At 24.7% G+C, this 24,014-nt stretch overlaps 3 protein-coding genes across 3 annotated transcripts; all 3 read left to right on the top strand.

Moving 5' to 3' along the window:
* Positions 1-511: 511 nt before the first annotated feature.
* Positions 512-2,682, top strand: LOC145845240 (ubiquitin-conjugating enzyme E2 K-like). The gene is made up of 5 exons (XM_082952663.1): positions 512-568; positions 1,047-1,137; positions 1,378-1,525; positions 2,059-2,222; positions 2,549-2,682. The coding sequence occupies exons 1-5, from the start codon at positions 512-514 to the stop codon at positions 2,680-2,682; spliced, it is 594 nt and encodes a 197-aa protein (XP_082808789.1).
* Positions 2,683-11,683: 9,001 nt separating this feature from the next.
* LOC145845239 (ubiquitin-conjugating enzyme E2 K-like) lies at positions 11,684-13,080 on the top strand. The gene is made up of 4 exons (XM_082952662.1): positions 11,684-11,789; positions 12,049-12,184; positions 12,417-12,580; positions 12,938-13,080. The coding sequence occupies exons 1-4, from the start codon at positions 11,684-11,686 to the stop codon at positions 13,078-13,080; spliced, it is 549 nt and encodes a 182-aa protein (XP_082808788.1).
* Positions 13,081-19,494: 6,414 nt separating this feature from the next.
* On the top strand, positions 19,495-21,290 carry LOC145845238 (ubiquitin-conjugating enzyme E2 K-like). The gene is made up of 5 exons (XM_082952661.1): positions 19,495-19,551; positions 20,052-20,142; positions 20,410-20,551; positions 20,712-20,875; positions 21,148-21,290. The coding sequence occupies exons 1-5, from the start codon at positions 19,495-19,497 to the stop codon at positions 21,288-21,290; spliced, it is 597 nt and encodes a 198-aa protein (XP_082808787.1).
* The last annotated feature ends 2,724 nt before the right edge of the window (positions 21,291-24,014 follow it).

Raw genomic sequence — 24,014 nt, 5'->3', positions numbered from 1 at the left:
AGTTTGAAGATTAAATTACAACCTTAAAGTAACCTGTTGTTATGAATAAGTATAACTTACTAAATTTAAATTATTATACATTTATTAAAAAGCATTGTGTTTAAACAAGTAAATTAGAAATAATAAAGGAAAAATAAAAAAGTACTATAAGTTACTATTGCATCAAGAAAACATCAGAAATGTTCTTAAATAAAAGCTTTATTAAACCACAATGCATTTTGTGATAAAATTTGTAGCTAAGAGTACAAAAAATATTTGTAGCTAAAATCTACAAAAACTTGAGTCTAATCTTTTTTGTTAAATTAGTTTTTGGTGTAAAAATTCATTTTGTACTTATATATTAATATTAGCTATTAGCATTATATTATTATTATATTATAATGCTTATATATTAGCAAACAGATTCTATAAATTAAAGCTGAGTATGCTTTTGCAAATATTTTTTTTTTAACTAGGAAAAACTTGAGGTTCAATTTTGTCCAGGTATTATAATTTACAAAAAATTATTAAAATGGCAAGTTTAGCAGTGAAGAGAATTCAGAACGAGTTAAAAGACTTGGAAGAAAGTGTGAGTTATTTTCTCTAGTATATATCAATAATACTTAAGTACAGTAATTTTTCTCATGAGTACCGCTTTATACATTTAAAAGTTATCAGATAAAGTTGAAATTTGCAGTTTAAATATTTACTTTATGGCTCAAAAGTGCATTATTATCTATGAGTTGTTACCTAAAAAATGTGTACTAAATGAAAATGAAACTGAATAAAGTATTAGGATATTTTAAAAGAAGTTATGTGTATATTAGTTTGAATTGATTAGTATTGTTTGTTAAATGATAACTTTTATTTCTATACTAATATTAAAAAATTGATTAACTTTTGAAAGTAAAACTTTGAGATTTTTTACTTTATAAGCATGTTAAATACTATCCTGTACTAAGTTGAACCCTGTTAAGTGATTTTGATAGTTAAACCATTTATTTGTTTTTATAAAGTTCTATTATCCTAATAAGGTTGTTATTTAACTATCTATTTCATTAAAACAGGATGATACGTCATGCAAGCTTGAATTGGTGGAAAATTCAATGAGTCACTTGAGAGGACAAATAGTTGGTCCTGAAGGAACTCCTTATGAAGGTTGGGTTGATTTCATTCTTAGTGTGTTTTACTGTATATTACAAAATGCTTATATAAAGAATTAAGATATCTGGTTACAATATTACTTAAAACAAACAGCGAAATTAGCAAAACTCATAAATTTCAAACAAAAATGTAGTGGTTTAGAAATAAAAACTTACCATATAAAACTGCTTGACCAACAAATAAACATGCAACCTTAATACTATGACGTCATAAAAACAATTTTGCTTTAATCAGGAGGCACGTACGAGCTGTCATTTGAAATTCCCGACGGATACCCATTTTCACCCCCTAAAGTGAAATTCATCACTAAAATTTGGCATCCGAACATCAGCTCTGTCACGGGAAGTATTTGCCTGGACATCGACTCCCGGAAAGATTCCTGGTTTGTGTCAAACTACTTTTGTTATAATTTATTGTGCAGTGTTGGACTCAGGCGTCAAACATGAGCCATTTAAATAGGACAAACAATGAAAAAAATTAAATCAAAATTTAATATGCTTTTTTACAAAATCTTCTTAAGTACTAAATTATAAAATGTTCGTTTACTTCATCTTTAAAAAAATACTTAATGTGTTATTTAGTTTGGTAAATGATTAGTACCAACATAGTTTAAAGAAAATTATTCGAACTTAATTTTATAGGTATTGTAATTTTGGCCATTTTTAACTTTATACCATTGGATTAGCTACTTATGTAAAAACGTTACTTACCAAAACTTATCAATATTTAATGTAACAATGATAAGAACATTTTAAAGTGTACTAAATAAATAAAAATATACGTATACAGTTAATTAGTCTGCAACATTTAGACTACCATACTCTATTTATATTTTTTATTATTTAGTAATGCCATACCGTTGTACATAGTGACAATATGTTAGTTGGCCACATCAGCTACTATATCTTTTTACAGGTCATCCATTTTTACACTGAGGACAGTGATGCTTTCCCTGCAAGCTCTGATGTCCGCCCCTGAACCTGACGACCCTCAGGACGCCGTTGTTGCGTCACAATACAAGAAAAACAAGGAGAATTTCGAACAGACCGCGCAGTACTGGGCCCAAAAGTATGCTGGAGATTAGATATATTTATGTTAAAATATTGTTATAAAAACGTTCAAATTATTAGACAGTGCATGTTACTTTTTTATTTATGCAATGGCAATATCACAAATAGGCTCGAGTTAATTCAACATTTAGTAGACGATGTTTATCTAAATAAAAGCAACATCTCAAATAACTTGTCAACGAGTTTTTTCATCTAAGTACATATTAAATCTGTACATTATTAAAATTCAATAAGGTTATACATTAAAAACAATACTTACTTAGTTTGTTTATGTAGAGTAAGCAAGTAACAATTTAGATACAACACCGGCATGTAATGTATTTCAACAGCAAAACCATCTGGATCCAAGAAATCTTATGATGATCTCGTGAAGAAGATGATGGAAATGGGAATAAGCGAAGAGGGATCAGTGAAGAGCCTCTCCAAGAGCAACTGGAACCTCGAAGCTGCCATAAAAGACCTTAGATAAACATTTTTATCCGCTTGAGTGCACACTTGCTGATCGATTATTTACTCGATATTGTAGCATTTGCCATGTTTGTACTTTTGTGAGGCATTGCCGGTTTTATAGCATTTAATGTGAAACTATGAGTAAGATTTTGTTATTTAAGTGTTCTGTAGTACCTATATGTGATTTTGTTATAAAAAACTTTAATGACTTTCTGTTGTGTTAATAATTGTTTATATATTATTAGTTTTCACTGTAAAATAAAATAATGGCTTAAGTGCCTTGTACTATTTTAGTAATACAACTACGTACTAAAATACTTATGTCTCAGACTAAAATCTAAAATATTTGTTTTGAACAGAAATTTACAAAATCTTAGTTTACCATTAATTTCAAACATAATAATGATGAACAACAACAAGTTAAACCTAAAAGATAATAATTTTTTTATATGTCAATTGTAAAATTAATGAAAAATAAATAACAAATTTTTATTTAAAGTTTTGAAAATATCAAAAATTGTATCAAATATTAAGAATAATTCAAGGTTCAAATTTAGTAAGCTTTACAGTTAAGCTAACTATTTCAATGAGTAGCCAGTAGGGTGGTTATATTGCTATATCTCTAATATTTATATCATAAAAACTAAGTAAAGTTTCAACTACATTAAAAAATAAAAAGCATTGAACTAAATTAAAATATATACCCTGCATACATTTTTTTCTTATTATTGATGACGTGGAACAATCAGACAAAAAGATGACCGTGTCCTGAATTGGTTTAAGCATTTTTATTTAAATCTTGTCTACATTTTTTTAGAAACGAAATTTTTATTTTATTTAGCTAACCAGTGTTATACTTAAAGGAAATGAACACAATTGAAATTGGTAAATTATAGTTAGTAATTCTAATAAGTTATTTTAAAATATAACTATAAAAAATCAACAATTTATTATAAGTTACTTAAATTATTTATAGCTAAAGTGTAGGAGCTAAAATGTTGCACAATTGTCTTATTAAAGCCATAAGTTGCAACCAGGGCTTCCAAATAAATAAACAAAATAAAAGGAGGCAGTTTGAATTTTTCATTTTTATTTCAAAAAAAGAAATCTAAATATAAATTCAATGATAGCTAACTACTTTATCTTCAAGTTTTTTTAGATTAGTGATAAATAAGATGTTTAAACTACTTGTCAAGTTTTAAACATACTAATCAGTTTATTTGAATTATATAAACTTAACTCAACCTAGATATTTATTTTAACTTTTTACAGTCTGTTTATTTAACGAAAGCATCTAAAGAATTTTTGTAGACTTAATTAAAGCTATTTCCTTTAAAACAATTCAACAAGCTTTAAACAATTTGCTCAATTACTTTAACGACTTACAACTTAACTTTGAAAGTGTTATGCACATTTTATAATTTATATTTTTATAGAAATATTATATTTTGGTTTTAATTAAGTCGCTGTAAGATTTTAGATACTTTTGACGTCATCAAAAATGTACAACAATTGTAAAACTACTTTTAAAATAAATCTGCTTCAAATTTGGTAGCTGAAAAAAATACGCACAAAAAGAATTATAAAAATATAATTATAAATAAATTTTAATTTTTTGTGGTTTTTATAAGATAATTTATAAACTAGTAAACAAAAACAAACTTTTAATGTGTTTACAACATATAAGAACAAATATTTAATCTAATTTTAGTTGTTTTAACTTTAAAAAAAAAATTAAAAAAAAATTTCAACTGCATGTTTTGGAAGTAACTTATATAACTTACCTTTTTTAAATATAACAATTTCATTAGATTTAGAACATGCATCTGTACACTTTTTACAATGAAGAGGTGTTTATAAAAAATAAAATTATCACTTTAAAACTAACTACAATCTGTATGAAATATCAGTACAGGAGTTGTCATTTTGTTTAGAGATTATTAGTTTTGTTTATTTTATGTTATGTTTGTAGAGCTGTTTCAAATAATCAAAAAGATTCTAAACTATCGTATAGATTGAAATAGCATTCATTAATCATCTCTTTACAAAGTTTTATATAAAATAAATTAGCACAAAACTAGAAAAACCTGAATTGGTTTAAGCATTTTTATTTAAATCTTGTCTACATTTTTTTAGAAACGAAATTTTTATTTTATTTAGCTAACCAGTGTTATACTTAAAGGAAATGAACACAATTGAAATTGGTAAATTATAGTTAGTAATTCTAATAAGTTATTTTAAAATATAACTATAAAAAATCAACAATTTATTATAAGTTACTTAAATTATTTATAGCTAAAGTGTAGGAGCTAAAATGTTGCACAATTGTCTTATTAAAGCCATAAGTTGCAACCAGGGCTTCCAAATAAATAAACAAAATAAAAGGAGGCAGTTTGAATTTTTCATTTTTATTTCAAAAAAAGAAATCTAAATATAAATTCAATGATAGCTAACTACTTTATCTTCAAGTTTTTTTAGATTAGTGATAAATAAGATGTTTAAACTACTTGTCAAGTTTTAAACATACTAATCAGTTTATTTGAATTATATAAACTTAACTCAACCTAGATATTTATTTTAACTTTTTACAGTCTGTTTATTTAACGAAAGCATCTAAAGAATTTTTGTAGACTTAATTAAAGCTATTTCCTTTAAAACAATTCAACAAGCTTTAAACAATTTGCTCAATTACTTTAACGACTTACAACTTAACTTTGAAAGTGTTATGCACATTTTATAATTTATATTTTTATAGAAATATTATATTTTGGTTTTAATTAAGTCGCTGTAAGATTTTAGATACTTTTGACGTCATCAAAAATGTACAACAATTGTAAAACTACTTTTAAAATAAATCTGCTTCAAATTTGGTAGCTGAAAAAAATACGCACAAAAAGAATTATAAAAATATAATTATAAATAAATTTTAATTTTTTGTGGTTTTTATAAGATAATTTATAAACTAGTAAACAAAAACAAACTTTTAATGTGTTTACAACATATAAGAACAAATATTTAATCTAATTTTAGTTGTTTTAACTTTAAAAAAAAAATTAAAAAAAAATTTCAACTGCATGTTTTGGAAGTAACTTATATAACTTACCTTTTTTAAATATAACAATTTCATTAGATTTAGAACATGCATCTGTACACTTTTTACAATGAAGAGGTGTTTATAAAAAATAAAATTATCACTTTAAAACTAACTACAATCTGTATGAAATATCAGTACAGGAGTTGTCATTTTGTTTAGAGATTATTAGTTTTGTTTATTTTATGTTATGTTTGTAGAGCTGTTTCAAATAATCAAAAAGATTCTAAACTATCGTATAGATTGAAATAGCATTCATTAATCATCTCTTTACAAAGTTTTATATAAAATAAATTAGCACAAAACTAGAAAAACTTAAATTGTTATAATGACATAAACTTTACTATGAAGTTATTAAACACTTTATTTCACTAATCAATAATCAATGTTACTTCTTTAAATTTTGTCAGTAAGACTTTTTATAATTTAAGTTTAACATTTCTCAATAATTTTCAATTGTTGACATCATTTAAAATTTACAATAAATTATTCATTTTTAGATTAGATTATTTTTGACAATTTACACTCATGGTAAGTTTAAAAAAAAAAATTGCTTTTAAAATATATAACCCATACAAGTTTTACCTAAAGTCCTAAACTCTTAGCACTTGAGCAAGAAATCCCTCAAATAGCGTTGCTAAGAATTTAGGTAAAACTTGTATGGGTCATACATTTTGAAAGAAATAATGAATTCGGAAAAAAGTATCACAACATTATAAAACATAACTATACAAGTCTGTTAAAAAAAAATTATAACAAAAGTTGGAAAAAAAAAATTATAGCATCGTTTAACACATTTAAATACATATGTTTAAGATTTGAAAAAAAAAATAAGAAAAGTCTGTATTGTATAAATAAAAAACTAGAGAAAAATTGAATTTTTAAAGGGGCCCCATTCAAAAAGTCAAACCCCAATTCTACGGATTAAAATTAAAGACAAAGGACCGTTCTTTAGAATAAAAAAAAAAGTTTTTTATAAGCTATTAAGATAAGGACATAATTGGGTTTTAAGTTTAGACATTTTTATAAAATTTCTAAAAAACGCTCTCAAGCTAAGTTCACGCTCGTATGTAAAACTAACTAATGATTTCACGCTTGAGTGGATAAAACAGTGCTTTTTCATACATAAAAGCCTTCTCAACTTTGATTTAAATTGTTCCCACAGTATAAAAACTAAGATAAATAGTTTTTGTTATTAGAATATTTGAATAGTTACACTGTAAAAAAACGTGCACTGTGTTAAAACTCAGCTTTTTGGATAACCGCTCTTACTTTTTTTTTTGCTCGTGGACCTATTTTATTTCTAATAACATTTTGGCTTTTTCTCCTACGAGAATGTAAAAAGTAAATATACTTGTACTTAGTTTGTTTCATTTAATTTGTTTCATCAGGTCGCCTTAATTCATTGAAACCTTATCTATAAAGCTCAGCACTAACCAAGATTATTTTTTCTTTTTTTTCTTTTAGGGTTATCTTAAAATTTTTTTCATATATTTTATTGATAAATTCATTGATTCCTTAGTAGGGACGTCTAGTTTACAAATAACATATAGTTATTTTTTTTTTGGTTAAATAGTTTTCAGATTGAATTTATATGTTATTGATGAAGTTGGTTTTTTAAAACTAAAGTATTAAAAAGTAGTCTGTCTGAAGTAAGTATGCACATTGTAGGCTTGTAGGCTTCAACGTAGTATTCACATTCTTTGTTTATCAGGTTATTAAGCAGGTTTTTAATATTTAAAATTAATATATAACATATATTTTAGAAGTACAGTTTGGTTTATTAAAAAAATGTTAATTTTTAATCATTTGTTTTAAAAAGAATCTTAAAAATATGTGTTCTATATAGATATATAGTTAAATTCTAAAAGTTATTGACAGATGATTTTTTTTTGTTAATTTAATGAGTTTATGTTCCAATTTTAATGTAAAAAAAAATGTAATGTTTTTATTACCTTCTGTCAATCATTTAATTGTTATCAAATTTATTTAATTATTTTTAGCATTAATTTTAACTATAACAAAACTTTAATTATATTAAAGGTTAATTCAGTTTTTTTATGCTTTAAAAAATTTATACCTATCATTTAGATGTTGTTAATTTATAAAATTAATATCAACTTATTAGTTTTTTTCTTTCCTAGCAGAATGAAAATTTTTTTTATAACTTGTTTCTGCAAATTTCTAAAAAAATGTTACTTTAAAAATGTTTGTATGAAAATATAAATTTCTACTGTAAAGGATAAAAAATTTAATAAAAAAATGTATAAGTAAAAGTTTGCCTTGTTTCAATTTGTAATGTTCTTTAGAATTCTATGAGTGTCACTATTTTTAAAGATTATGGAATGCTAAATAAAATTAAAATTTTGCACCGTTTTGTTATGGTCTAGTATACTGATATTCGCTATTCAAACTAATTTAGAAGCAGTTATTACAGTCAAGATATAGAAAGAATTATAGTAATATAATCATAAAATTGCCAATTTAACTTAAAGAAATACCTTGTTAAAAAAATAAAGTAAACAAACATAGTTGAATAGAGCAAATAAAAAACAAAAAAAAAGGTCTTAAGTGTTTTTAATGGTAATTTTTGGAGTTTTTGAGTAATCTTCGTGAAAGAGGCCATAGCTTTTTTATTTCTTTAAAAGGGGCAACTTGAAAAAATGTTGGGAAGCCCTGGTCTAATCAGATTTTATGAATTTTCATCGGAACTTTTAAGGAGAAAACTCCTAAAGTGTCCTGTGAAAGTTGCTTTTTAAAACTAAAGTATTTAAAAGTAGTGTGTCTGAAGTAAGTATGCACATTGTAGGCTTGTAGGCTTCAAGGTAGTATTCACATTCTTTTGTTTATCAGGTTATTAAGCAGGTTTTTGACATTTTAAATTAATATATAACATATATTTTAGAAGTACAGTTTGGTTTGTTTAAAATAAAATTGTTAATTTTAAATAACTTGTTTTATAAAGAATTACGAAATTATGTGTTCTATATAAATATAAAGTTAAGTTCTTAAAGTTATTTACAATTGATTTGTTTTGTTAATTTAAAGTGTGTATGTTCCCATTTTAAAGTTTAAAAAACAATTATTCTTTATTTTATTGTGCTGTCAAAAATAATATGACTAAAATGTTTTATAAATAGTTTTATAACATTGTTTAATAAATAAAAACTATTAATATGTGACTTCTAAAAGGGTTTTAGGTGAAAATTTATAAACCTCATGGCTAAACGTGGATGTAACTTAAAAAAAAATTAATAAATTCAGGATTAACAGGTTTTCAGGTTGCTGTGGTTAATTTGCACATTTTTGTGTTTTTTTCAAAAGCTTAGGATTTGTTTAGTAACAAATTATAAAAGATTTATTAAAGTTCAGCTTTTTATTTATATTTAGTTTTTATTAGCTTCTGTCAATCATTTAGTTGTTATTAAAATTATTTAATTATTTTTAGCATTAATTTTAACTATAATAAAACTTTAATTATATTAAAGGTTCATTCTGTTTTTTTATACTTAAAAAAATTTATACCTTTCATTTAGATGTTGTTAATTTATAAAATTAATATTAACTTATTAGTGTTTTTTTCTTTCCTAGCAGTATGAAAATTTTTTTAAAACTTGTTTCTGCAAATTTCTAAAAAAATGTTACTTTAAAAATGTTTGTATGAAAATATAAATTTCTTCTGTAAAGGATAAAAAATTTAATTTTAAAAATGTATAAGTAAAAGTTTGACTTGATTCAATTTGTAATGTTCTTTAAAATTCTATGAGTGTCACTATTTTTAAAGATTATGGAATGCTAAATAAAATTAAAATTTTGCACCGTTTTGTTATGGTCTAGTATACTGATATTCGCTATTCAAACTAATTTAGAAGCAGTTATTACAGTCAAGATATAGAAAGAATTATAGTAATATAATCATAAAATTGCCAATTTAACTTAAAATAATACCTTGTTAAAATAATAAAATAAACAAACATAGTTGATTAGAGCAAAAAGAAACAAAAAAAAGGTCTTAAGTGTTTTTAATGGTAACTTTTGGAGTTTTTGAGTAAAAAGTGAAAGAGGCCATAGCTTTTTTAATATTTTAAAAGGGGCAACTTTAAAAAATGTTGGGAAGCCCTGGTCTAATCAGATTTTATGAATTTTCATCGGAACATTTAAGGAGAAAACTCCTAAAGTGTCCTGTGAAAGTTGGTTTTTTAAAACTAAAGTATTTAAAAGTAGTGTGTCTGAAGTAAGTATGCACATTGCAGGCTTGTAGGCTTCAAGGTAGTATTCACATTCTTTGTTTATCAGGGTATTAAGCAGGTTTTTGACATTTTAAATTAATATATAACATATATTTTAGAAGTACAGTTTGGTTTGTTTAAAAAAAATTTTTAGTTTTAAATCATTTGGTTTAAAAAGAATCTTAAAATTATTTTGTTTTAAATAATTATAAAGATAACTTCTTAAAGTTATTTACAAATGATTTTTTTTTGTTAATTTAAAGAGTTTATGTTCCAATTTTAATGTTAAAAAAAAAGTCTTTGTTTTATTGTGCTAACAAAAACGAAATGATAAAAATGTTTTGTTAATAGTTTTATAAAATTGTTTAATAGAAAAAAACTACTAATATGACACTCTTAAAAGTTTTTTCATGTGAAAAAGTTTTTAAACTTCATGGTTAAAGGTGGAATGTAAATAATAAATTATGTAAGAAAATCAGGATTAACAGGTTTTCAGGCTGCTCTGGTAATTTTACTCATTTTTGTGTTTATATCAAAAGTGTAGGTTATGTTTTAAAGAAAGTTATTAATTTATTAGTGTTGGTTCAGCTTTTTATTTTATTCTGCCTTTAATAGCTTCTACCAACATTTAGTTCTTTATATTAATTTTAACTATAAGACAAAAATTTTTGCAACACTACATTTCCTAATTAGAATATTGTATTTTAAATTTTGAAACACCTAAAGTTCCTTTGATTTTTTACATAGTGTATTTAGAATTTGTTAGCAATGTTTTATCTATAAGTGTCTGTAAAAACATTAAAAACATAAGAAAATAAAAAGTCTGAAAACCTGTTATATATAATTGTTTCAAAATTCAATGAATTTTTTAATTTTTATTATGACTAAAATTGTTAATCTAAAACAAAGAACTATAGTTTAACTTAGCTTTTTAAAAACTAATTTAATTATCCATATGTGAAAAAAATTAAACTTACAGAATTTAAGTACCAGCTTAGATGTATTTAGTATATAAAAGTGTATTACTTTTTTATATATTATTTAGTTACATACTAAATTGTACTATGAGTTAAATTAATAGAATTAATTATTCAATTTTAAAAGTAGTTTAAATCATACAAGTAATTAAGATATTTTATTTTTCTAGCTTTTATATTATACAAAATGACTACTAAAATTTCATCAAACGCATCAAAAAGAATTGAGAGAGAATTAAAAGAGTTGGAAAAACATGTAAGCTTTATTTGTAAGTATATACTAATTTAAACATTTAAGTATACTTTAAAAAAATAAAAAAATAAGTATAAGTTGTACATTATGTTTTGATTTTTTGCCTAAAAGCTAAAAAGTGTATTTTCATCCTAGAAATACGTACTAATTAAGAAGATTACTGCACTAGGTAAAGTTATATTTTATATAAATTAAATTGTGTGTATATATATTTATATTTTATATAGTAGAATATAGTAAGTTTGAGAATTTTTAAAGTAGTTTTGTTTATTTATCAAAAACTTTTACCAAATAGTGTAAATAAATAAGATTTCTATTTAAGTAAAATTATGAGTTTCTTTATTTTATACACTTATTATATACTAACTTTCAAGATATCAAATTATTCATATTGTTACATTAAAAGATGCACAGTGATATTTATTAGCTTCCTTAAAGTTCTAATACCCTTAAAAAGTTAATTATCTACTATGACGTCGAAACAGACTGATCCATCATGCAAGTTCGAATTGGTTAGAAATTCAGAAAACAGTTTGACAGGACAAATAGTTGGTCCTAAAGGTACACCTTATGAAGGTTAGATTTTTTTAAATATATTTATGTATACTATAAAGATTTTAATTAAAACATCAGATTATTTAAATAGTTTGTGAGTTGTTACAACAAACAAAAGACTTTTTAGAATTTTAATGATAAATTTTCCAGGTAAACAAACTTTGCATATAAGTAATAATTTAAAACTAAAACTTGGTATATAAAAACTTGTTGATCTGCAAATCTACGTAGCACGCATGTAATCTTAATAGTATGACGTCATTAAAACAACCTTTAACAGGTGGAACCTACAACCTTTCATTTGAAATTACCGACCGCTACCCCCATTCCCCCCCTAAAGTGAAATTCATCACAAAAATATGGCATCCGAACATCAGCTCCGTCACGGGACATTTTAAAATCCTAAAAAAATTGTGGTTTGTTTTCATATAATTATCAAATATACATACTGTTTATATAATTTTCGTGTCAATGGAGTCCATAAGGTTCACGAAATTTATGATGGATAATAGTTTTGCTAAAATTTTAGCAGTTTAGAATAAGTCAAATTAAATATTAGTAAATATTAGAATTACCTGTGGTAAATTTATTGTCTTGAAAGAAATTCTTTATTCATTATGACGTCATACTATTTAAATAATTATTCAGGACACCCGGTATGACCCTGAGGACAGTGATGCTCTCCCTTCAAGCTCTGTTGTCCGCACCCCAACTTGGCGACCCTGTAGACGCCATTGTCGCGGTGCAGTACAAGACGAACAAGGAGGATTTCGAACGGACTGCGCAATACTGGGCTCACAAGTACGCTGGAGGTTGGTTTGTTTGTATATTTTTACTAAAAAATTTGAAAAAGTGTTTTAACTTGTTAGACATTAACAAGTTTGCTACTTTTTTATTTGTATATTTGTAGTAAAAAATTTGAAAATGTGTTTATTTATTAGTTATTAGTTAATTTTCGTCTAAATAAATGCAATATCCAAATGTTTTGTAATTTGACCTTTTTGTTATTAAATACATTATAAATTAGTACATTATTTACTAATTATTATTTTCTGAGCATATTAATTATAACTGAACATGTTACAATAATGTTAATAACAATGTCATTTCTATGTTCTCATAGTGTAGTATCTAGCAACACTGTAATAGCATATAATTTGTTTCAACAGCAAAACCATCCGATTCTAACATTGCGTCCTGCGATGATCTCGTGAAGAAGATGATGGGAATGGGCTTCAGCGATGAAGGATCAGTGAAAAGCCTCTCCAAGAGCAACTGGAACATCGATTCTGCTATCAACAACCTCTTATAAAACTCATGTATTTTTTCCTCTTGAGTACATGTGGATTTGTATGCAAAGTTCGTACCTATACGATAGGGGTCTTTTTCTAACACCTAAAATATGTCAATTTCAGCGTAATTAGTTTATTTCCTCTGATTATCAATAAAATACTGATTTAAAAAGTGTTAACTTATATTTAATATCTTAAGTGTGACACTAAACCACACTATTGTGTAGGACTTGATGGTCTTTTGTTCATCAATTCGTGTTCAAAAAAAAAAAAGTGTAGGCAAGTTTTTAATCTTTAATATTTTTTAGTAAAGTAAAATAAACTTTTTATTATTAAACAAGGTTTGTTTTTTGTTTGCACCTCCGGACGATAGGTTTAACAAAATCTCAACTAACAGTATTAGCCGTACAAATTTCAATAACACCATTATCCTTGCAAATATATATACATATATTTTTAGAACTTATAAAAGTATTTGTTTTCAGTAGTTGGAAGTTTAATTTAATATGACATCAATAAGCTTTAAAGACAGTCATTTATAAAGCATAAATGTTATATTGTCTTTTCTATACTAGACAGAATTCTACCTAGAATCATTGAAACTTTCAGTTTTAGTTACATATATATTTAAAAAAAGGGTTACTCTTTGTCCTATCACAAACATTTGAGACAAACTGATATATTTAACAGTCTAATTTTTATATTATTTTGTAAAACTTCAATTGGTTTAACATAAAAAAACTGTTTTCAAACTTTTGTGACAACATATAATAAAATTCTGCAGTAAAATTACATCAAGTTTAATTTAGATTAATTATAGTGCTATTTTGTAAAATTTTAATGAAATTATTATGAAAATAAATTACTCAAAACTTTTATTTAAAATATAGTTAATGAAATACTTTTTTTTTATAGACCTCAAGTTTAATATAAGAACTTGTATACAATTAATTTAACAATTTTTATTTAAACTAAAATAAAAACTACAAATAATTGATTTACAGTATATATAAAATTTTTAAGATTTAGTTTTATTATAAATGATCTTAGTTTATTTGTATTGTATTATTATAAACAAAGAACATCTAGTCATACTAAGACTTATTAGTCTAATAATAACTTTATATTTATGTCAATTAACAGGTCAAAAAAATAAACAAGTACAGTCTTATAACTTTTGTGTTAAATAGTTTTTTTGAATGATTTAAATTTATTAGGGTAAGTTTAGAAAAAATATCTTTAGATGTGTTTATTTCGTAAACTTCAATGTTAAATAATGCAGCATTAAGAATATGTTGATACTTGTTTTAAATTAAAACAATTTAAGGCAGTTGAAGACAAATAGAATTTTTTTATTACAATATTTTTTGATTAAAGAAAGTTATACGAAAAATGACTTTAAAAGTTTAAAAATATTTATTAGAAGGTTTATATTGATAAATAAGCTAAAAAATTTTTTTTTGGAAGTTTCAAGTTTCAGTGATTTGTAATGTTTATTTATGTAATATAACATCATCATACTAAAAATATTTTCAAGTATAGTTGCTCAAGTTAGCTAACTAAAATAACTGTGAAAGTTTCAACGTTCGAAGTGTTAAAGTTGGAGAAAGCTAATTATTATTAACCTTAATAATTCTTTTATCATTTGTTGTAAACTTTAACGGCGTTGTCTACGGTTATCAAATATGTATTCTAGTTATTTCATTAAAATAATGTTTAATGGTTATTTAATGAAAACATTATCTAACTATGATCGTTGCTAAAACATACTTCAAAGTATTAAAATTTGAATATCGAACACTCTGTGGTATAATTTTTAATGATATTAACAAACTTTCGTCATTTATCATTTTAACACTACATTATACTGATTCTTTCTTTTTTTTGTTAATGGTACGTTAAAGTGGTCTTTAAAACTTATAATCGTTATTTGAACAAAACCTAAAAAAAAATTTTGAGACTGCACAAAACATATTTTAAGTGAATTCATTACTTACATAAAGTATGTTAGTTAATTAAATCATTAATTGTTTACTTATAAATTTATTTCAATAATAAAAATGTTTACAGATAGTAATTAATAATCATAGTAACTAACAATTAGCACTTAAATCATTAAATTAGTTTGTTATTAGAAAACAGACTATATACTTCTTTTTTGTTATGAAATAAATTTTATTAGATTTACAGTCAAAAAATAGAAAACTATTTTTAACTTTTACTTTAAGATAACTTTTGAAGTCAATTATTAGTTTAATTAGCACAACTAGTTTTATAATATTTTGTTGCTTACTGATAAAAACAATTTTAAGAAAATGGAAACACTAACAAGAAAACTAAGAAAACTCATCTTCTTACAGAAAAGTACTACGTACTAGTTTAAAGAAACAGTTTTAATGTTAGTAAAAATAATATTGTTTTTAATATAGGTAAAATATTTTGCCAAGCATGCTCAAAGTTTGATTTATCATGGCTAAACTAATAAATTTTATTAAACTTAAAGCAAGTTTAAAGAATCATTTTGAATGGAGTTTAGTTTTTAACTAACTCATTAACAATCAACAACTTATAGTATCATTTAATTTTTCTAAACTTTTTGTCCGTTTTTAAAGAGAATATACTTTATGTAAAATAATCATTCAAAATCATGGAAAGTATACTGAAAGGTCAGTATAGTCCAGTCTAATTTACATATTTTCTGAGTCAGCAAACTTCTCTAAGGCTTTCAAAAAAAAAAATTCCCTTACACTCACTAACTTTACCCAAATATATTAAAATAATTCAAAAGATTAAGTTTATATAATTGAATATTAAAAACAACATGAAAAAAAGATATTTTTGCTGAATTAAAAAGTATGCAAACCAGAATAAACTTTAAGTATACAAGCCAAAAATCATGCTTTTTTTTTAGTTTATAGTATATAGTTACTAACTTACGTTGTTTAATAATCAACAAAAATAAACTTGCTCAAAATATTTGGTCCTAAGACCTGGTGCAAGAGGAACCTTTCGGTTATCAAGTCGCACACCACTTGGATACTTTTTAATTTTTTATCCAGGACAATGAATAACATCTAATTAAAACAAAAGATTAAAATAAATGGTCTAAAAACTTAAACTTTCTGTCAACATAATGATAAAATTTAGAATAAAAAATTTTTAGAAGCCTTTCTAATATTTACTGATAACTGCTTAAAATTGTAACTGTGGTTTAAGAGCAGAGTTTTATCTTAGCTAAAATGCAACTCTGATCGTAAATACATATTTTGCTCGTATAATTTTAGTTTGAGATAATTAAAACCAATTGTAACAAGTTTATAAGCTTATGATAGTTATAGTTAAAAGTCTAATCCAAGGTTTCCAAAGATACTCAGCGGGCATGAGCAGCAAAGGGGTTAAAAAGGGGCCATGTGCGGTAAAGGAGCCACAGGGGGTATAAGGTCATAATTAGAAACTTACAATAGATATTATGGAGTTGGCAATGAAGAGCAAAAAAAAGGTTTAGGTGATTTTAATGGTAGTTTTGAAACTTGCACTAGAAATTCTGAAGTTATTGATGAAGACCAAAAAAACAAAAAAAAAAGGTATTAAGTGCTTTTAATGGTAGATTTTTGTGTTTTTAAGTAATCTTCGTGAAGGGGGCCATCGCTTTCTTTAAAGAGGCCATTTGAAAAAGGTTTAGGAAACCCTGGTCTAATTAGAATTTATAAATTTTCATCGGAACATTTAAGGAGAAAACTCCTAGGGTGACCTGTGAAAATTGAGTTTTTAAAACTGCCATTTTAGCAAAGTAGTTAACAGTAGTGTGTTTGAAGTAACTTCGTACATTGCAGGCTTTGTAATAAGGTTTTTCAGGTTTTCAAGTAAGTTTTTGTTATGTAAAATTTATATATAAAACTTAAAATTTGTAAATACAGTTTAGTTTATTGATAAAATTGTTGTTAGTTTTAAATGACTTGTTTTAAACAAAATCTTAAAGTTGTGTTTGTATATAAATATATAACTAAATATTAAAAGTTATTTTTAGCTGATTTGTTTTGTTAATTTAAAGTTGGATGTTCCCATTTTAATGTTTACATTAAAAAACTTATTCTTTTTGAATTGTTCTATTAAAAGCAAAAAGTTAAAAATGTTTTTATTTTAAGTATTTAGACATTTTCTAAATAGAAGAAAAACTATTAATTTATCATGCACATTTCAAAAAGGTTTCAGTTTGAAAAACTTAATATTCCTTCTGGCGAAATGGTGTTTGGGGTAAAAAATAAAATTTTAAGACATTAGGATTAACACCAATACAAGTTATTCAAGCTGTTTAGAAATTTTTTTTCTTATGAAAAGCCTTGGTTATATTTGTTAAAGAAATATTAAAGATTTATTAGAGGTCATTTAGCTTGATTTTTATTTGCTTTAAATAGCTTTTACTAATAATTGTTTTTTTAAATTTATATTAATAATTTTAACTATAAAACAAATTTTTAGCCACGATGCTAAGATCTACTATACATGATTAAAATTTTTATTTTATGTTTTGAAACACCTAAAATTCCTATAACTTTTAAATGTTCATTATTCAAAACATTTGTTGCTTTGTAAATAAATCAGTTATTAAAAGTGTCAACATTCTTAAATAGTTTATTTGTAAGCAATTGTTTTACCCATAAGTATGCTTGGAATGATTAAAAACTTTAAGAAAATTAAAATAAAAAGTTTCAAAGAAAACCCTGCTTTACATAATTGTTTTAAAGTTTAAAATGAAGTTAACGCATTTCTAAATAAATTTTAAAAGCAATTTTAAAAATCCTATAATAAATTAATTTTCAACATAAAATATCACCATAGTTTAAGTTTGTTTTTTAAAAACTGCATTTAATTTTTCACGTGTATTAAAAATGAAATTGGCCTAATCTAAGTACCTGCTAAGAAAGTACATTACTTTTCTTTATACTAACTCAGGGTTTCCTAAACTTTTTTCAAAAGACCCTCTTTTAGGTTACTTAAAAAGCTATGGCTCCGTCCAATAATGTTACTCAAAAAATTATCATTAATTATCAAGAATTTTTTTGCACTTTATAATTACTACAGAATATCTAATGTAAGTTTCAAGTTATGAACTCATGGTCCCCTTAATAGCTGTTATGATCCTCAGTAACTAGATACATATTAAATTTTTCTTTAAATTTAATTAAAAAAAAGTTATTATATTTTTATAAGTAGTTAAGATTATTCTATTAGATATAATTAGATCATAGCATTTTTTATTAGTTATAGAATTACAATATGAAATGGTAATACGTTGGTAATAGTAACTAGGTATAACTTATGATAATGAATTATTGACTGTAAAGCAAAAAAAAAAAGAAATAGTAGCAAGCCTTTTTCACTATATAGCAAAAATATAGTTTATTCAGATAAAGAATCCTAAAACTAAGAAGATGTATATAACTAAACATAGTAATACATAAAAGGAAATAAACATAACTAAATTTCTAAACTATCTCATGTAGATTTAATATAAGTGAAATAAGTAAAAGCCTGTCGAAAAAATAAGTTTTCTTATGACTAAATGCACAGACTGTTTGCAAAATTTTAGGTAAAAATACTTGACAAGTAATTCAAATACTCACAGTAGAAAAATTGTCCTAGGATTTCAAAAGAAAAATGCTATTTGTTCTTCAATAATATTTTTAAGTACATTTATGAAATAAAAAAATTAGGATATTTAAACTTTCTTTTCGTCGCAGTATTTATATATGGTAGCCCTAATCAGACATGTTAAAAAGCTCTGCTTTGTTTACTCAAGCGTGAAATTACTAACTTAAAACAAACCAAAAATAAAACACTTCATTGCTGAATTACCATAGTAACTTTTAGCATTTTAACATCTCTGGCCCTAATTTTAGTTGATGACTTTAACAAAGCCAATTATGCAAGATCTTATCTCCCACACTTTTGCTATAAACACTTAAAATAATTTATGGTAAGTATAAAAACTTACAATAGTTTGTAGGTTTAATTACAACTTTAAAATATCCTTTTTATTTACTAAGTATAATTTACCAAACTCAAGTTGATATGGTTTATTAAATAATACTTTGCCTTTTAGACTGCAATACAAAAAAATTGTTTAAAATATATGAAATTTTTATTTATAGAAATAACAACAAAAGAATAAAAAGTACTATGGTTTACAACTTTATTTTTATCAAAAACAGAAAAGAAACATACATTTATAACTAAGAAAGCTACATCTACAAAGACTTTTGCGTAGCTTTTTTGTTAAAATAATTATATTTTTGTGTAAAAATTCATTCTGTGCTTGTGTATAAGCAAACAGATGCTATAAATTAAAGCTGATTATGTTTTTGCAAAAATTCTTTTGTAACTAAGAAACCCTTAGTGTTTTTAACTTTTTTTAGATTTTATAAACTAATAAAATGGCAAATTTGGCAGTAAAGAGAATTCAGGCAGAATTGAAAAACTTAGAAAGAAGTGTAAGTTTTTATAAATATTAATAAGTATAAACTAATAAAAACATTTAAGTACAGTTATCTTCCTCTTGAGTATCTACTTTAACAGATAAAAAGTACCAGTAAACAGTAAAAAATTAAAATGGGATGAAGGTAGTCTTCCTCTTTTGATTTTAAAGACCGGACAGGATTGAATTTTAGATAAACAAAATACATTATTAAAAATAATATTTTGTTTATTTTTAATGGTTCTTACCATTTTTATTTTGTTCAGTAAAAAGTTAAGGCTGCATTTTAAATACTCATTGTATAGCTAAAAAGTGTATTTTCTTTTAGAAGTGCTAAATAAGAAGAATATTGCACAAAGTAAAATATTATTTATGTATATATATATAGTTTTAAAATAGAATATAGTAAATATAGGAATTTTTTTTGAATAAAATTGTTAATTTAAAAGTAGCTTTTTACCAACTAATGCAAACAAATAAGTTAATTTTTTGAATTAAACTTTAACATCATAATAGGCTGATCCATCATGCAAGATCGAATTGGTAGATAGTTCAGTTAACAATTTGAAAGGACAAATATCTGGACCTGAAGCCACACCCTATGAAGGTTAGGTTGTTTGTATATAATAAGAGCACAAAATATAATAAAAAGTGTTTTTGAGTATCTGTTTAGAATATTATTAAAAAGTTATTACAATGAAGAAAAGACACGCGTAATAAAACTTTAACGATAAATTTAACACATAAACAAAACAAATTAAGCATTTAAGTAGTGGCTTAAAACTGAAAAAAATCATATGAAATTATTTGATCAACAAATCAATATTTAACCTTAATACTACGACGTCATAAACATTAATTATGCTTTAATCAGGAGGCACGTACGATCTGTCGCTTAAAATTCCCGACAACTACCCCTATTCCCCCCCTAAAGTGAAATTCATCACGAAAGTTTGGCATCCGAACATCAGTTCTGTCACAGGATGTATTTGTCTCGATATCCTGAAAGATTCCTGGTTGGTTTTAACTAGTTATTAAATAAATGTAATGATACAGTACTATACCGTGATTGGCAAATAAAAGAATAAATAAAATCATGTTGTTTTTTGGCAATATTTTAAGTAATGTTGCACCTTTATGATTAAAGTGAAATATTTAATTATAATTTTTTTTCAGGTCTGCCGCATTAACACTGAGAACAGTGATGCTTTCCCTGCAAGCTCTGATGTCGGCACCTGAACCTGACGACCCTCAGGACGCCGTTGTTGCGTCACAATACAAGAAAAACAAGAAGAATTTCGAACAAACCGCGCAGTACTGGGCCCAAAAGTATGCTGGAGGTAAGTTTATTTGCAGATTGTGCGTATTAGTATAAAAATACTTTTTTTTTAACAATTAGACAACATTTAGTATTTATTCACATCACCTGTTTATTTTCACAATGTTATACTTGTTATTTGAAATTTAGTTGTTGACATTTATATAAATTGAAACAACGTGCAAGTATTTTTCAAGTTAATTTAAATACAATAAAATAAATTGTAAGTACTACAGTAAGTAGCAAACAACAATTTATATTCAAAATGAAATGTAATGTAATGTATTTCAACAGCAAAACCATCTAAATCTAATAGTGCGTCCTGCGATGATCTCGTGAAGAAGATGATGCAGATGGGGTTCAGCGATGAAGGAGCAGTGAACAGCCTCTCCAAGAGCAACTGGAACCTTGAGGTTGCAATAAACGACCTCACTTAAATATTTATATCCGCTAGTGTGCGCATTTTTTTATTTGCATTCTTATAGTAGGTATTTGTATTGCGCACCCAAATAATAAAGATTTTTTAGAATTCCTTAGATATGTCAACTTCAACGTATATAGGTCATTCCTTATGATTTACAATAAAATGCTAAATAATAAACGTGTATATTAATATTAAATGTCCCTGACAAGACATCAAACTGTACTCGTTGTGTGTGACTCGATAGCTCAATGGTATTTTTGTATGCATTAGGTTGTGCACAAAATAAAGTGTGAGCAAGTTTTCAATCAATTTTTTTTGTTTAACATGTTTAGTTGTACTAATTATGATTAAACAAATCTTTTTTTTTTCATAAGCATCGCCAAACGATAGCTTTTACCAAATTTCAGCTAACATTACTAGCCGTACAAACTTCAGCACTATCGATACCGTTATAGTAGTAAATAAACTTCAGAATTTATAGAAGTATTAGATTCAATTAGCTGTTAGTTTTTTTAGTATGACGTCAACAAGCTTTAATAGTCAACTAAAAAGCATCAAATGTTTAACAAAAAATATTAAATGTTTGTTTAAAAGCTTTAAATGTTGTAATAAAGTTAGTTTTGATCTAGACCAGGGGTCGGCAGGCAGTTGGTGCTCGCAGGCCAAATTTCAAGTTTTCAGAATCTTTGCGGGCCACAGTTTTAGTTTTAGTGATATTTAAATAATCTTTAGGCTTTAGTTTTGGTCACACCAGAGATAGTTTTACTTTTATTCAATTTATTACTTTAAATAACTTTTAGCTACAAAAAGAATGCCTATTTAGTATATAAATATCTATTGGAATAGAATTTACATTGTTAAATATACTTTAGTCTTGATAGAATATGTACTTTCTTAAGCACTTAATGAGTTAAACTTAATAAGTTATTTTTATTGTTTTACTTACAACCTAATTCTCTATAAAAACCGAGCTTGAAAAAACACTTATGGGTCACTTTTATACATTTTTTATGTTATGAACCACCTTTTCATATTTAAAAAAGTGTTAAATATTGAAAATAGATTTTGCGTCCTAATAGTTTGTACTCTTTTGAAAACTTAGTAGTTAGTTAATTAAAAAAGATTAATACCTATTTCTACTGTAGATAAGCTAAATAAATTTTTTAACATAGTTAATGCTCGAATACTTTAAAAAAATACTTTATTAGTATTTAATTAGTCTTTTAAACGGTTGCCAATTCAAAAGCAATAATGTCTAAATTGTATTAAAAGTCTATTAAAAGTTAAAATAGCTAAAATTTCTAGCTTTAGTTCCAAAACAAAGCACAAAAATAGGTAAAACCATTTAAAAGCAAAGGTGCAATGCACAAATATAGAGTTTTTAAAAATACAACTTTTTGCTTCTATTTTTAGTATAAAATTCAATTTAATGTAAAAAACCAGTCTTAAATAAAATCGAAAATTTTAAAAGATACCGTTAATCTTCTTTAATTTTTTTAATTAAATATATTTATACTGTAGATTTTTTGTGTCAAACGTAATTTTATTACTTTACATGTAAAAATTGTTTAAAGTTTAAGGTTTTTTCTATAACTCTCAAATTTAAGGCTTTTTCAGATTTTTTAAGTATAAGTTGTTAGATTCCAAGCTTTTCGAGGATTTTTTGGAAACACTAGTTGTTCACAGTTATATGTATACAATTAATATAAATAATAATTCAAATTTAATCAGCTGCAAAAATTAAAATTTAAAATTATTTTAATTCAAGCAAACACTGTGCATTGAACAAAATATACATAATAAATTTAATTTACCACACCTAATAGCAAAAAAGTCAGTCCGAGTGATCAAAACTAGCCTGATATTTTAGCATAAAAAAAGTAATTCAAGCCAAAAACTGAAAAAATGACTGAATTGGACTGATATTTGAAGTCTTTAAATAGTCATAGTCTGAGTGTGTGGCAATTTTTATTTGTTTATATGATCGAATTTTAACTATTTTGATAAAAAATGTTTAAACTTAATAAATTACTATTTCTCTATCTAGTTTGAATTAAATAGGTAGTTTTAAAAAACAGCAACTGTTTATTTTAGTATGCAACGCATAAAATCTAATTTATTTGCCAAAAAACATTATTTGAAAAATTGAAAAGTATACCTAACAAAAACTTTTTTAATTTATGTCATATTTATTGTTTTAAATGTGTCTGTACACACTTAGATAATTACATGTAGAAACAATAATGTTAGAAAATTATGCATAAACTAAAGTTTTTCTCGTTAAGTATCAAATAAAAAGTGGTTTGAAATGTGAGCACCTTTGTACGCTGGTTTGCATAGGAATTAATTTAAAAATGCAAAGAAACTTCTAAAAAATAAAAGGTGTCAAAACCAAAATCAAATTGAGCTTATTTTATGTTATTATGTTATTTTAAATGTATTTGTGCACACTAAAATATAACATTTAGTAACAAAACATCTGTAATAAGAACTTAGGTATAAAAAACGTGTAAAAAAAAAAACTGTAAAGAAATGACATTTTAGTTAATTACTGTGCATTACTTTTGTACAAAACGGAAAACATTTACATTTAGTTTATTTACAATATAGGTATCATATAATTATCTTACTAATTTAAAGCACTTTTTATACTCTTTTTATAGATAATAACTGGCTGTTGTAAGAAAAAAAGTTATTATGAAATTGAGAAAAAAACTAGTGGAATGCTAACCTGTCT

Source organism: Thalia democratica, chromosome 9 (assembly GCF_965202585.1).
Source record: "Thalia democratica chromosome 9, ktThaDemo2.hap1.1, whole genome shotgun sequence".
In the NCBI taxonomy this organism is placed as follows: domain Eukaryota; kingdom Metazoa; phylum Chordata; class Thaliacea; order Salpida; family Salpidae; genus Thalia; species Thalia democratica.
This window is presented reverse-complemented; position numbering and strand designations above follow the sequence as displayed.